This window comes from Lagopus leucura, unplaced genomic scaffold, assembly GCF_019238085.1.
Source record: "Lagopus leucura isolate 7727_CA_CO unplaced genomic scaffold, USGS_WTPT01 Super-Scaffold_741, whole genome shotgun sequence".
Taxonomy (NCBI): domain Eukaryota; kingdom Metazoa; phylum Chordata; class Aves; order Galliformes; family Phasianidae; genus Lagopus; species Lagopus leucura.
In genome coordinates, this window is record NW_024962256.1 from 3,661,616 (window position 1) to 3,675,717 (window position 14,102).

At 41.0% G+C, this 14,102-nt stretch overlaps 2 protein-coding genes across 8 annotated transcripts in view; one reads left to right on the forward strand and one right to left on the reverse strand.

The window, feature by feature from the left end:
• Positions 1 to 1,974: 1,974 nt before the first annotated feature.
• Positions 1,975 to 12,264, reverse strand: ZDHHC6 (zinc finger DHHC-type palmitoyltransferase 6). The gene is made up of 10 exons (XM_042863603.1): positions 12,011 to 12,264; positions 10,715 to 10,806; positions 8,556 to 8,715; positions 7,346 to 7,507; positions 6,681 to 6,734; positions 4,841 to 5,008; positions 4,525 to 4,566; positions 3,993 to 4,138; positions 3,865 to 3,908; positions 1,975 to 2,567 (listed from the first exon to the last, which is right to left on the reverse strand). The coding sequence occupies exons 1-10, from the start codon at positions 12,257 to 12,259 to the stop codon at positions 2,464 to 2,466; spliced, it is 1,221 nt and encodes a 406-aa protein (XP_042719537.1). The 5' UTR covers positions 12,260 to 12,264; the 3' UTR covers positions 1,975 to 2,463.
• A 298-nt stretch (positions 12,265 to 12,562) lies between these two features.
• Positions 12,563 to 14,102, forward strand: part of VTI1A (vesicle transport through interaction with t-SNAREs 1A) — a 249,222-nt gene continuing 247,682 nt past the window's right edge. For all 7 annotated transcript variants that reach the window (XM_042863700.1, XM_042863702.1, XM_042863704.1 and 4 more), the window contains exon 1: positions 12,563 to 12,713. In XM_042863700.1, the coding sequence (XP_042719634.1) occupies positions 12,620 to 12,713 (94 nt within the window). In that variant the 5' untranslated portion in view covers positions 12,563 to 12,619. The remainder of the gene's footprint in view (positions 12,714 to 14,102) is intronic.

A 14,102-nucleotide genomic window follows, 5' to 3' on the forward strand; every position in this document is an offset into this window, starting at 1 on the left:
CAATCTTCTAATGCTTTCTTTCTGTTCTTGTAGTAGTTTGGATCAGTTTGCTTTTTTTTCTTTTAAAGGTAATGCAACTCTAAGAATGTAACATAGAGGGATGGTTTTCTATATCAGCTCTCCTTCTCTGACAGATTATTACAGCTAGTGCCTGTTCCTCTTGGTATTTAAGATGTTTTTGGTTTGATATTTGAAAGCAACCGGTAGGCTTGTTGGTCAGGAAATAACCAGCCTTTGCTGTGAAACATCTGAAGCTTTAATTAATAATAATTGGCTCTTGTTTCAGTCTAAGCTCAGTTCTGTTTTTGGTCTATGTCCAAAGACCTTGATGTTTTCACATAACTGTTGTGTCAATACGCACATTCCACATGATTCTTAACTTCAGAGTATAAAGACCCAGAATCTGGAACAAATGTAACTAACTGTGCTGCATGTTTCCTTAAAGCAAAATGACTTAAAAATTGCTGATGCCTCAATCTTTTGGCTGATGTTGGACTGGTGAGAATGGAAGACGAACCAGAGAAAAGAAATATAAACTTAAAATGGCTGTGGGCTCTGATGAGCAACTCAGCTGGGGGCAGTAAATCTACCGCAACTGAGATCTGTATCAACTTGAGGCTGAATGCTTCTGCTGCAGCATCTGGAAAGTACTTTGTTCATTTTATCAATTGAAACTTCCCCACCAAGATCACTTTGGAAGTTGAAACCCTGCACGCTGTTGTGCCTTCAACTGGCAGCGTTCATGAACCAGTGCTTCCTTCAGCTTAAAGAGAGCTCTTCAATCTTTTTGAAGAGAAATTGCAGCTGTAATGAAAGAAGTAAAACAAAAACCATGTACTTTACGGTCCATTTTAGACTGTTTAGAATAGAATATAGAATCATTAAGACTAGAAAAATACTTCTAAGATCATCAAGTCCAATCATCAACTCATTCTGGAACAAATCTCCTGGGCATGTTATGGTTCAGTGTGGAGCAATGTTGGTGTGCAAAATTCTGCTCCAGTTCTGCTCTGATGCTCTTCAAGCACAAAATGACATTCAGTCATATAAGCAAACCAGTTTAAAAAATTTCACCCCACCACTCCCAATAGCTAACATTCAACCGTGATCATTAGTGCTATCCACTTGTTTCTATTACACTACTAATTACTGTCAATATAGATAGCAGCTGTTTTGTCATTGCACAGTCAAGTTCAACAGCTCCTCAGCTGGAAGACAAGTTTATTCTGGTCATCTTTCTTTGGCCCTAGACTTCAGAGATGCAGAACAGAAAACATTCCAGTTAAGACTAAGACCGTAAACCATGCAGTTTACAAGCTTCACCACTAAACCACCACCACTAACTAAAAGTTTCACCACCAGCAGTAATGCACAGAAGGCTGGAAGTTAAAAAACAATAACAAAAAAGCCTGGGTAGTGCTAGAGGTAAACTGCCTCAGCAGCAGCACAGAGTACCAGTTCTGGCTTGTCTGTTATGTAGCTATTTCTGTATACACTTAATACTGTCTTGAGACAACTTATGCAGGTGGAGATAAACCAGGTGTTAGTTTAGAATAGTCATTTACAAAAACTCCCAACTTCTGATATGGAACTAGTCTAAGCCATGTGCTGTACTTTACATTTCAAAATCTTTCAGCTGGTACAGGTAATTTTTTTTTTAAAGGTCTTCTTTCTAATAATCCATACCAGACACTACATAAAAATGTTTTAGCAAAGGCATTTATCACTTAGTGACTAGACTTGCAGAAGTTTTCTCTCTTGGAACTAGTGCTTCTTTTCAGCCTAAGATGGATCAGTCCCTTGGATAAAAGCTCTTATTTCAAAGACAGCAGAGGTTAGTTGACTTCTTATTGCAAGAGCTGTAGTCTTTCCAGTTTAGAAAACCACTTCTGAAATACTTTCTTCCCAATCAATACACCTTTCCGTGCCCATAAGCAAGTTCTTATAAGATCTAAGAACAATTAAATCCACAAGTAAATATGAACGTATTATTTATTTGAGGTGGATAATTCACATCATTAAAAGTCACGGGTAACAAATCTCATCCTGAATTTGAATTAGAGATTTATTTTGTGTTGTTCAGGGGGCAGCTTCAAAGAAAGCAAAATATGAGAGATATGTAACAAGCATCACAACAGATGCAGTTGTGGGGAAAAAAAAACCCTAAAAGATGGCTGCTCAGAATGCAGTTTAAACAGCAGAAAGAAAAGAAACCTTATTTGGGATGAGAAAAATCCATCTTGAAGGCAATCCACTGAATGGCTTCTTCAGTTATTTATTGTCAAAAAAAGAATGCAAACCATGGCACAGGCATATTCAACCCTCTCAACTGCAAGGAAAAGAAAATCTTGCTCCAACATAGTCATTACATAAGTCCAAAGTAATACAGAAAATTTCAAGTAAAGGATTATGGTCCGAAGTAAAAAACTCCATTTCTTATTTAAAAAAAAAAAAAAGAGAAGGCTATCTGCTTTTCTTCTCTCCATCCACTGGTTGATCCGTTTCAGAGTCAGATTGGCATTTTTCCACACATTTCCTAGGGAACCAGCCTCGATCTCTTATTCCACCTTAAGATACGGAAAGTTACATTAACTTGGAACAAAGTACAACCCACTATTTAAGATAAACACAGGACCGAAAGAGACACCAAGAAAACACCTGATTTATTTTCTTATCCAAGGCAGCATATAGAAGTCACCCCTAACTTATTTGTCCAAGGATGCACAGAGTCTCTCACCTGTTTCCATACATCTCCAATATTTCCCAGTACTGTACTTTCCTTGCTATTAGACAATCTTTTCTCACACCCAATGTGAATCTTTTACAATTCCTCTTCTACTTAGAAACACAGGAAGCAGCTAACAACCTGCTTTACAACAAACCTTAATGCAACTGATGTCTGTTTGTACAGGTTTTCTGGCTTTCTGCTATCTTTTTCCTCTCCAGTTAAGGAACCCAAATTCTTTCAGCTTCTTCACATAGATCTAATTTTCTAGCGCTCCAAATATTCTCATTGTTTCCCACTCAATCCTCTACAGCTGATCTTCCCTTTTCTGGAGATGTAGCAAGATGTTTGCTTGTGTCAGTACTTCAGCCAAATTTCTGAAAACCTTAAGTGGGATGGAAGGATTACTTCATGCATTTGTGAAGCTAGATGCTTCCTCTTTTTGTGAATGTTGACTCATCCTAAGATTATGGTTGTCTACTTTTCCCCCTAAAAGAACTGCTACTTAATCATTATTTTTTCCACCTTTCTTTATGAAGCTAGTTATTCCTGCCTGTTTATGGCATTTTGCTATGCAGTGTTAACAAATCTCATGATATTTGTAAAGTCCAGTTCTCCAAAGTGCTAATGATATTTTGAGTTCTCATCCAGACTTTCAATATGTACAAAGTCTTTCATCCAGACTTCGTTTCACATGCAAAATTAAAAAAAAAAAAAAAAAAAGACCCTTTACCACAGATACCTCCTCCTAACCTTCACAATACGAACTACTATTATACTCATTTCAGTGACTTGTTTATGTTTGGTGTTTGAAAACACTCCCAGCTCATGGAGGCATCCAGCTTCCCATGAGAAGCATGGATGGTTTCAACATAGAGACTGCTGGGCTCCTCTCTTTTGCCAACAAGAAACATACATGCAGTGCATTCACAGCTGTTTGGAAAATGTAAACCAAATGTAAACAGTAAAGACTGTGGATGTGGCTTTAAAGAGAAGAGGGGCTAATGCTATTAAAGTAAGTCATTCTACATTTTGAGAACTGAATACATGATACTCATGTTTCTATTTAGAAGCTAAACAGCTGTAAAGTTGATTTGCAACTTTTTAACAGAAAAAAAATGAAAATAACTGTTTCATACCATCAACAGCCGAGTTAAGAATCTTCTCACCATACATCCAGTGTCTAAAGAAAGCATAACAGGTAATTAGATGCCAGCACTCATCTCAATATTGCTTTTAACAAAAGAGAAAGTGTAGAACCACTAACTTTAAGCCTCTTGTGGCTAAAATCAGATCCCCTTTACTCAGTGCAATTCTAGGTTCTTCAGTACATGGTGTTGTGAAGAATGTTTTAACACCTTTAGTCACAGGGCAGCAGACACCACTGTAATCTTCTATGGCTCGATACCGCACCTACAGATTTGAACAGAACACGGCAATGTATTACACTGTGGAGCTATGGCCTCGCTGAGTGTTTTGTACCAAAAATCACTTAAAGCATCCCATTAGATTTGAGCATAAATGACCACTGCTGTGAAAGAGACTCAAAATTCCAGATTAACTGCTTGACAACTAAGCACTGAGTCATCTTTATTATTAGGAAACTAAAGAGTAAATGCAAAGGAAGCTAAATTTTAAGTTTAATTAAGCAGAGATTACAGAACACTTTGTGTGGAAACACAAAGCCTTTGTTAATTGCTAGGTTTAAAAATGAAAAGAAACAGTATCAGTGATTACTTACATTTAGTTATAAGGAAATTCCTAAGTGACATCAGATCAGAAACATCACAAATACTTACACTTCTTACTCGCTTGTCTGCTTTCTGCTTCAGTTGCTCTATCTATAAATGATCATATATAAAAAATTAGGTGGTGTTTGAGAGGACGTATGTGTATTCAGCACAAAATGAAGTACTGAAATCATTAAACAAACTCAGGGAAATGTATTTAGCACTTAAAAGCACTCATAAAAGCATGTCAGCCTATCAAAAATGGCAGAAAATCTGACAGAACTCATGCTTCTTAATCTATTCTAGTTACTTTAAAATCATTATCGCAGAGGAAGGCAGGGGATAGTGGGGAAGATTAACCTGAGATAACATCCAAGATAATTACCGTCAGACTGTACCGATGACAGCCTTCTCTCACCGGCCAGTCCAGGCCATCTCCCTCAGGAATCCCAGACCACGTAAACACTTGCTTGAAGTTCTTCCATTTACTTCCCATATCATATGGAAAAATAAAGGTTTCATCTGTTTGGTAGTACTGGATTCTATCTTTGGCCTGGAAATAAAGAAATGCAGCACATAAAACATCTTAGGAACTATAGTTGACCAGCAAATACTAAGGAGGCCAGGTCATAGGCCCTGTGGATCTATGAGTCCCAAAGGTGACCATTTTGGGACAAGAGTAGTAAATTCCCACACTAACCTAGGCTTTTAAAACTACTTGCAACTAGATGATATAACTGTAGCATTTAGAATTTGTGGTTTTGTTTGTATTCCTGATTCACTCTGTTTAACAGCACAGTCACTTGGCTATAGTTCTGACCAATCCACTCCAAGCCTTAATTTTATTTTATGCCTTTTTAAAAGGCTTATGTATAACTATTTCTCAGTTAAACACAAAGATTCCTACAACTCAGAATTTCTTGCTTAATGACTGCAAACATAATTCGATACTTAGAGTGTTTAGCTCACTTCAAAGAACTGAGTATAACGGCATGCTTTAAATATTACATTTTCTTATTAGTGAACGCTCCATTCTTTCAGTAATAGTGACATCTAGTGGAACAATGGAAGAATTTGTTCTATGTTGCAGCAGTATTGTTTATAAAACACATATACGTACATATTGCAGTGTGTGTTGAGTCTTCAGAAATGAAATATTAGTAGTCTATATTTGACAGAAATTTCTACAGATTATTCCACATTTAATTATATAGTTGTAACAGAGTTTCAGTGTCCAACTACTCAAAGGTCTACAGACTATGACACAGCTAAGGTAGATAATGGACAAAGAGAAAGCAGTGCAATATCTAGGTACTCATAAATGCTCAAGATCCTACTGATAATCTGACACAGAACAAGAAGATAATAACAAAATGTTTGTTTGTAACTTGGTGGCAGAGAAGTATTTTCTTAAGTCAACTTTTGCATGCTGTACTTCTTTTGAAAAATACTGTGAAATCCTCTGGTGATACAGACATCAATGAGAAATTTCAGAAGATGAGACGAGCCATCTCACTGATTTTTAGGACTTCTTTTAAAATGGAAGAAAATCTCCCAAGTTTAATCAGTGTATGGGAGCTGCTGAATCACGGCCTGAACCTCTGATTGATCACCTGAGGTGAGCAATGAGTCAGACCTGGGAGCACAGGTGAAGGCAATTCACCTGTGCTGCCAGAAGGGGTGGAGCCTGGCTCCATCTCTCCTAGACCCATTTAAGAACTGACTACCAGTAAGAAAGGATCTCTTCCAGAGATCTCTCCTCTGGAGTTTTGCAGCAAGCCAAGGATATGGGTGAGTGCTCTATTCATTCTCTTTTGTGTAATAACCTGCTTAGCTAAACTCTCTGGTATATTCCATAATTGTAACATCTGTATGTTCATTGATTATACAATCAAGAAGTAGGAAGCAAAGAAAATCATGGGCCTGAATAAGCCATCTAGAATGGGTAGGGAAGTCAGACAGTTAAAGACAGACAAAACTACTTAGTAGAAACAATAACAGCTTAAGTTACAAATGGAAAAAAAAAAATTCCAATTTTCCAGGTAGATAAGCAAAGTCCCCTAAAAACAAGTGCTTTTCTAGGGTTACCCTGAAGTCCTCATATTAAATGAGTGTTACAGTGACACCTTTGGTTCAAATCTGGGCAGGTGGAGCAAAAAATTAATAGATACAAAGAATAAACTTCGTTAACAACACAGAACAAGTCTACTGGAGTAAAAGCCTACCTTTTCTTCAATCCAGGACTCGATTGAAGTTTTGTTTGTCAAAATGACTTTCATCTAAATTAAATAAAAGTGTTAGATGTATTATTTCCTGCAGAAATACATTAGCTAGGCAAAGAAAACTTCATTTGACAAGCTACATTTAACTTTGAACAACAGAACAACTACTTATAAGCTTAACCAAACCATGAAATGTTCAAAATATTCAGCATAGATGCATGGTAATGCTATCATCCAGAATTACACACTTGGAAAGATGCCAATATATAATATTATATAATAATACAATATTTCAGTTTATGCTAAGATTGTGGTTTTTTTTTTTTTCATTCCAAAGATCTCAAACGTTTCAAGCAATGTGCCAGGCACACTTATTCCTATTTTCACAGACAGGGACAAGATTCCCCAAAAGTATTGGGTATTTTGCCTTTTCTAGAACAGGATTTACACAGCACATCTCATCTTTTCTTTTTCTATTAGATTTCCACTACAAAGTTCTAAGGAGGAAAAAGCAACTAAAAAATCTTGAGTAACACAGCTACATAAGCTCTAAACAAGTGTTCCTATCACAATTCTGAATTCTGCTTCTGCCCTGCAGTCCATACCAGTAACAAAAGAGGTGCAAATCACATCTTTTAACTTGTTTCTAGCAGAAGCCATAAGCTTACCTGAATAATAAACAGCATACCAACAGCAATTGTTGTTCCTAATGCCAGTCCTAAGGCAAATAAAGATGCAGCAAATGCAGACAGTCCAAAGGGAATAATGGTTCGAGGGTCTCTTTTGGCTGCACTCATATCAATTTTTACAGAACTCCACCCAAAAGATATCTGCAAAGGGAAAGCATTCTTGTTCAGGTCTGAAACATAACAACTGCTGAAATCAAACTACTTACCTATAAGTAATCTGAAGGTGTGTGCTCAACCTCTGATAGGCTCATAATGCAAGTGGGGTAGATAAAATTTTGTATGTATCTACTTTTGTTTATTTATATATAAATATATAAGTAAAATGCTTTATATTTATATATATAAAAGTTTTCTTGCTCTAATTTCTCCTCTTCGTTCTTTGTTGAAAACTAAACCCAAATTGCTACGTAGCAAATTCCACCACAAACTAGGCCTAAAATCTGCAGCAAAAATCCACACTACAGAACACACTCAAGTTTCTGAGAGAAAACACGTGCACAGCTCAGTATCTATTTTCAATGGAAATGCTACAGGTTTTCCTCTGAAAGCTTCTGCAAGTAGCAGTTTGCACTGTTACTGCTCTGCAAACACAGCACAGAGCTGTTATCTGTTAGACTGAGTTAATGTCTTCAAGCTTTTTGATGCAACCGCAAAGGTTAAAAATCAAAGATCAAAATCTTAACCATAGATCTGGAACGAGGGAAGTATTCCACAAGAAGCTTTCCTAATTGTTCTGTTAATTTTTCTACTTTTAAAACAAATTCAACATAATTTATTTGTGGCTCCCAAGATATATCATGTTCTCCTTGAAGAAAATGATACAATTCTAAACGGTGGAAAGCAGAAGATAAATAGCACTTAACTTGTGGTAAAGTATAACACATGATATGTTCTACTCATAATCAGTGTTCAGTCAGCACAAAGCTCTAGCAAACTCTCTGTGGCTATGACAAGCAACTGGAGGGGAAAAAAATGGGGGGGGTGGAGGAAGAACCAAACATTTTTTTGAATCCCTCGCCTAATACTGAACATTCTTCTCAAAATGCAAAGAGCAAAACAACACACATTGAAAGAACAAAAAGGAATTCCACACGCTTCTTTTCAGGAAAGCAAATTGTCCCATGCTCCCAAGAATAAATAACCCATCCAACTTTAAGAACATTTTAAGCACTTAACTATGTTTTCTTACTCTGTTGTAAAGCTGAGTGTACATAGTCATTACAAATATGAAAGATGCGTGAATGCATCCTAGTGGTGCTAAGAGGAGAAACAAAGTGAAAGATGCGTGATTCTGGTAACCGCAACAGTTGTTGATCCAAGGGCAATGGTGATCCATCTTCATGACACACCTGTAAATAATAAATGATGATTAATATAGACAACATCAATGATGTTTTAAAAGAAAATCAAAGGAAAGGACTGCTAACTTGCTACAACTTAATCTTCGCTTAATCCCACCAATAAAGTATATTTTGAGATTTTTGTTATTCAAAATACTTCATGCTGTAGAACAAAAGAAAGCAAAACAGAAAGTACTAGAAGGTCCTACTCTCACCCGTTGTCCTTCCTTCTCTTTATTCAAACTTACTAGTTGCTAATAAATACCACATTTCAGAGCCAACGTGCAGAGGCATGGGAAGTTTAAGAGTACAAACGTAATAATTAACCATAAATATTGCTGCCAATTCTTTATAAAATAAGCACACCAAGAAAACAAAATATCTAATGTCCTTTGAACCTCCTGAATATAGAACACACAAAGATACACCAACAGAGGTGTATTAAGAGACATTAAACGTCTCTCGCTTTCTGCAGAAGGCCTCTGAAGACATCATTAACTGCTACGTACTAACCTCGCACCACTTACTAATAGCAATTTTGCACACCTAAGATATGTGATAAACAAAGGGCTGAATTACACAGATATCCAGCTTCTCTGAAAACAGATATATCAAACTACAGATACTTCAAACTACTGATCTCATTTATCTTTTATGCTACTACATTCCTGATAGGAAGCTCAGTTTCTACCTTCTAAAGAATTAACACTTTTTTGTTAATGTATGCTCAGCTGTTGCTGTAGAAGTTTTTGAAAATGTGATCATAATCATCAGCTCAGCTGTTTCTAAAAAAGCTCCTTAATCTGGGCTAGAAGATTCACAAGGACCACCACAATTTAATCCATTCATGGACTGAAAACTGCCATTGCACTGAAGATTTTCAGTTGTGGTTTACATTAACTACCTCGCTGCACTGCTGCAGTCTAGAGATACACACAGTGTGAGTTATTTTGGCCAGAGCTGAGGGGCAGTAACTGCTTAAAACACATCAGCAGAATGATCTGTAGACTGTGCTGTGGTTTCTGCCTTTAATAATTTAGTGAAATAAACTAGAACTTGCTTTTGTAAAGATAATTACAGGCATCTGCTGACATTTTCTAATATCCTATCAACACGAGGATTGTCACTCAGAGAAAGGAGTCTTATTTTAAAACTCAAGAATGATGCAGCAAATTGCAACACTGCTCTGTTTTCAGTCTCTACTTCCTGAAAGCACTGATTGGGTATCTTGTATTTATAGTAACAACAAGTAAATGTGCACATTGCAATACCCTCTTACCATGTTCTCCAGCAATCCTCCAGAGGAGGACCCACCCAATAAAAAGATAAATGCATCTATAGCCTGGACTGCAGACAGCACAAGTGGCTTGCTTTTTCCAAGACACACTAAATTCCAGTGCAGCTATTTATAATAAAAACTTAAAAACATTAGCTCAAAACAGGTTTGTTGCAGGACTAACACACAAAAAAGCCAAAAGCTTTTTATGTTGACCCAAAAGGCTTATCAGTTCACTTACATAGACCTCTCTTGAAAAAAAAAACAAACAAATCCTCAAGTGAATGGTAAGAAACAGTCCACAATTTCCTCTTAAATCTACAAGTTATTCCCATTTGGAAGGATAGCATAACAGACCTTCCTGCTCACTGAACGTGAAGGTGCTTGGACTCAGAACTTAAAAAAAGGATTGGAAGATTTTTAGATATTTACACAGGCTCATCTCTCTGAAACAGTACTGACATATTTTAACCCTGCCAAGTTCCCAAGAGAAATTGTTTCCAGCTGAAAAGAAAATGTTAAAGGTAGGTTATTCATTTTTCTTTAATTAAAACACAGTAAGAACACAGAGAAGTCATACAACTGGAAACTGGAAGTATTTGAAGCAGTATTTGTAGTGAAATCTTTAAAATATATACAGCACAAGACCAGAATGAATTTATTTTAGCAGCTCATCACTCGCAATGAAGTTGCTTTTCATACAGACAGAAACCAACTTTAAAGAGACTGTACCTGTTACACTTTCGACAGTGGTGTGAACGTGGTGCCTTGTAAGACTGACACACTTTACAGTACTGGAGATACATGCAATCCTGAGATTTTTCCTTTGAATAGAAGAATGGGCATATTACACAGAATACATAATTCTGCTGACAACACATATCTTAGCACTTGCATGGCAGCCTCATGCATATCCGCCTTCTTCTGGCAGGGTGTGTTCCATAACCCAACCCTCCTAAGCCAAAACAAAAAATAAAAGAACTCTCTCCATTATCAACATAACCATCACTGTTGAAAGTACTGCTTGCTTAAACAAATAAGCAAGTTGGAGAAATCATAATTGTGCAAGCAGGGTTTTATAGTGAACATCTGAGAATACAAACCAGCATGGGGCCAAAAAAAAATGGGAAGAGAAGAAGTGTTTGTGCAGAGAGATGGACTTGTAGACAGTAAGCAGTAGCAATGGGCCAAGCAGAGTATCCCAGTATCCTGCTGGGACTCTACCTGGATACTCTGTAGTGCATTTTGTTTTGAGAAACGCTCCACAAGTAGCAGTGATTGTAACTGATTTGTGCATCATGGTCCTGAGCTCCAGCTCCGGGCAGCTGTCTGAAGATGCTGAGTCTGCAATGTTCTGGCCCCAGCCACTCCTCTTCCCACAGGTTACTGAAGCAAAGGCAAACTTCTACCTTGTCTTACTGCATGTTAGACAGAATCACACAGTGGCTGAGGTTGGAAGGTCCTCAACCAAAGAAGTCCAACCCCAGCCATGGGCCGGGTGCTCCCACCAGATCAGGGCCCAATCAAAGCTAGCCCTGAATGCTTCCAGAGATGAGCAGCCACAACCTCTCTGGGCGGCACTGCCAGCGTGTGAGTAGAGTTTCTTCCTAACATCCAACACAAATCTCCCTTCTTTTAGTTTCAAGCCAATCCTCCTCCCCTATTACCATCTGCTTGTGCAAAATGTCAGTCCCCCTCCTGCTTACAATCTCCTCTCAATTACTGCAAGCCTGCACTGAGGTCTCCCCGGAGCCAGCTCTCCTCCAGGCCGAACAAGCCCAGCTCCCTCAGCCTTTCTGAACGGAAGCCTTCTGATCATCCTCGTGGCCCTCCTCAGGAACGAGCACCGCGTGACGGCTGAGCACAGCGCAGCGTGTCTGCACAGAGGGGCGCGGGGCACGGAGGCGAGCGGAGGTTCCCACGCAGGCGCGGAGCGGCCCGCAGGACAGGTGTGAGCACCCAGGGCCGGGCCCGACCCCCCCCAATCCCACCCCGCCGAGCCGAGCCCGGGCACGAAGCTGCTCTTACCGGTGTCCACCCCAGCGGGACGTACCCGGGGCCGACAAACATGGCGTTGAAATAGTTGTAGAGAATCATGACGGTCCAGTTGAGGAGCATGATGAAGTTGACGCTCCCCCCGGCCGTGTCCAGGGGCCAGTACCACAGCACGGCGTCCGCGATGGCGGTGGCGGAGCAGACGATCACTACGGACAGGGCCACCAGCGGCCCCCAGTGGCACAGCCGCCGCACCTCCCGCAGCCCCCCGGGGCCGCCCATGGCCGCTACCGCCGCCGCCCGCCCGACCCCTCGTCGCCGCCGCGCATGGCTCCCTCAGCCCCTCGCCGTCCCGCCGGGAGGAACGGGAAAGGGAAGGGGAGGCGTTGGGGCCCGCCGGGCCTCGGCCCCGCCCCGAGAGGCGGCGGGGAGCGGGGCCGCCCGCCCAGCGCGGCCCGCGAGGCGGAGGCGGTCCGCGCGCTATTGCGGCCCGCTGGGAAACGGGCGGCCGAGGGGCGGGCGGTGCGCCGGAACCCGCGGCGGCGGGGACGGCTTTGCGGGGAGCAGAACGCGGAAGCGGCTTCGAGGAGAGCGGCGAAGCGCGGCGTCCCCGCCGGGCCGACCCCGCGGCGAGGCGAGGCCATGTCGTCCGATTTCGAGAGCTACGAGCAGGACTTCGCCGTGCTGACGGCCGACATCACGGGCAGGATCGGCCGGGTGCCCAAGCTGCTCGGAGGTGAGCGGTGGGGCCGGGAGCCGCCGGCTGCACGGAGCCTCCCGGCGGCGGGGCGGGCACAGCGCTGGTGGAGCCGTCGCCGAGCGGCCGCGAGCCGCGCTTCGTGCTGCGGGACCGGCCCTTGGTCACGGTTAGGCTGAGCGAGTGCATGGGCTGAGCTTGTGCGGGGTTTCGTCCGAATGGGTGCTTTTGCTGCCTGCTGTGAGGGCAGTTGAGGCTGTGCTGACTCGCACGTAGGAGGAAATCGGTGCTTGTGTACGTCAAGGTGTTTGTCGCCGGCTGCTGTACTCGCGGTCGCCTGACGTATCCCTGCAGGCATGTCTGTGAGTGTGAGGGAGAGAGATAGAAATAAGACTAACCCAGCAGCTGAGTGTGAATCGGTGCTCTGATGTGGTGCTCCTGAATGGGGCAGAGGGAAGCTGATTGGGTTTCCTCACCTCTTCCTCACGTAGCTCACCTCAGTGAAACCCCTGTATCCGTTTCCCAAAGTTTTAGGATGCTCAGAGTGTGGGAGTGGGTATCATACAGAGAGGGTGTCACAGCACGCGTGCTAATGGTATGCTTTTCTATGTGACTAAAGGACCAAAGTGTAATGTCCTGTTTTTAGGGTGGTGATGAAGTAAATTCTTTAAAGAGAATTTGAGACAGGTGGTTAATTAAAACATGTAATCTCAGTGCACTGCTGAGCCAAAGGTCCAAAATGCATTTAAAATGAGCGAACAGGGATTTTCATAGAATCATGGAGTCACCAAGGTTGGAAAAGACCTACACCATCATCCAGTACAGCTGTCCACCTATCACCAGCAGTTCTTACTAAACCATGTTCATGTTCAGTAAACTCTGTTTGGTCTTGAATTGTAGAGTCACAGAATGTCTCAAGTTGGAAGGGACGCACAAAGATCATCAACTCCTGGCTTCACACAGTGCCATGCAAAAATCAGTCCATATGTCTGACAGCATTATCCAGATGCTTCTTGAACTTTGGCAAGCTTGGTTCTGGGAGGTTATATCTAATTCTATGACAAGAAATTGGAAGGTCTTCTGATAAATTGAAGTTTTGATAAATTGGAGTTTAGTGACCAATCATAGGCACAGCTAAAGGATGGGAAACTTTGCCCCTCATTGACTTAGCAAAGCAAAAAAAGACGGCATAATTCCGTCACAATCTGCAGGTACTTATGAGATTGCATTCCTGTCATTTAGATTTAGAATGAGTGTAACTGATGTTACCTGAAACAATGTTTAACGTGCAAATAGCCTCTACAAATATCTACTGAAGAGGCACAGTTAATTGTTCACTATTGTGGTGTGCCTAATCTAGGCAGCATTTCTTTTTCCCCTGCCTCAAAAAGAGCTGTTCGTGTTTAAGCAGAGTAAGTATAAGGAGCT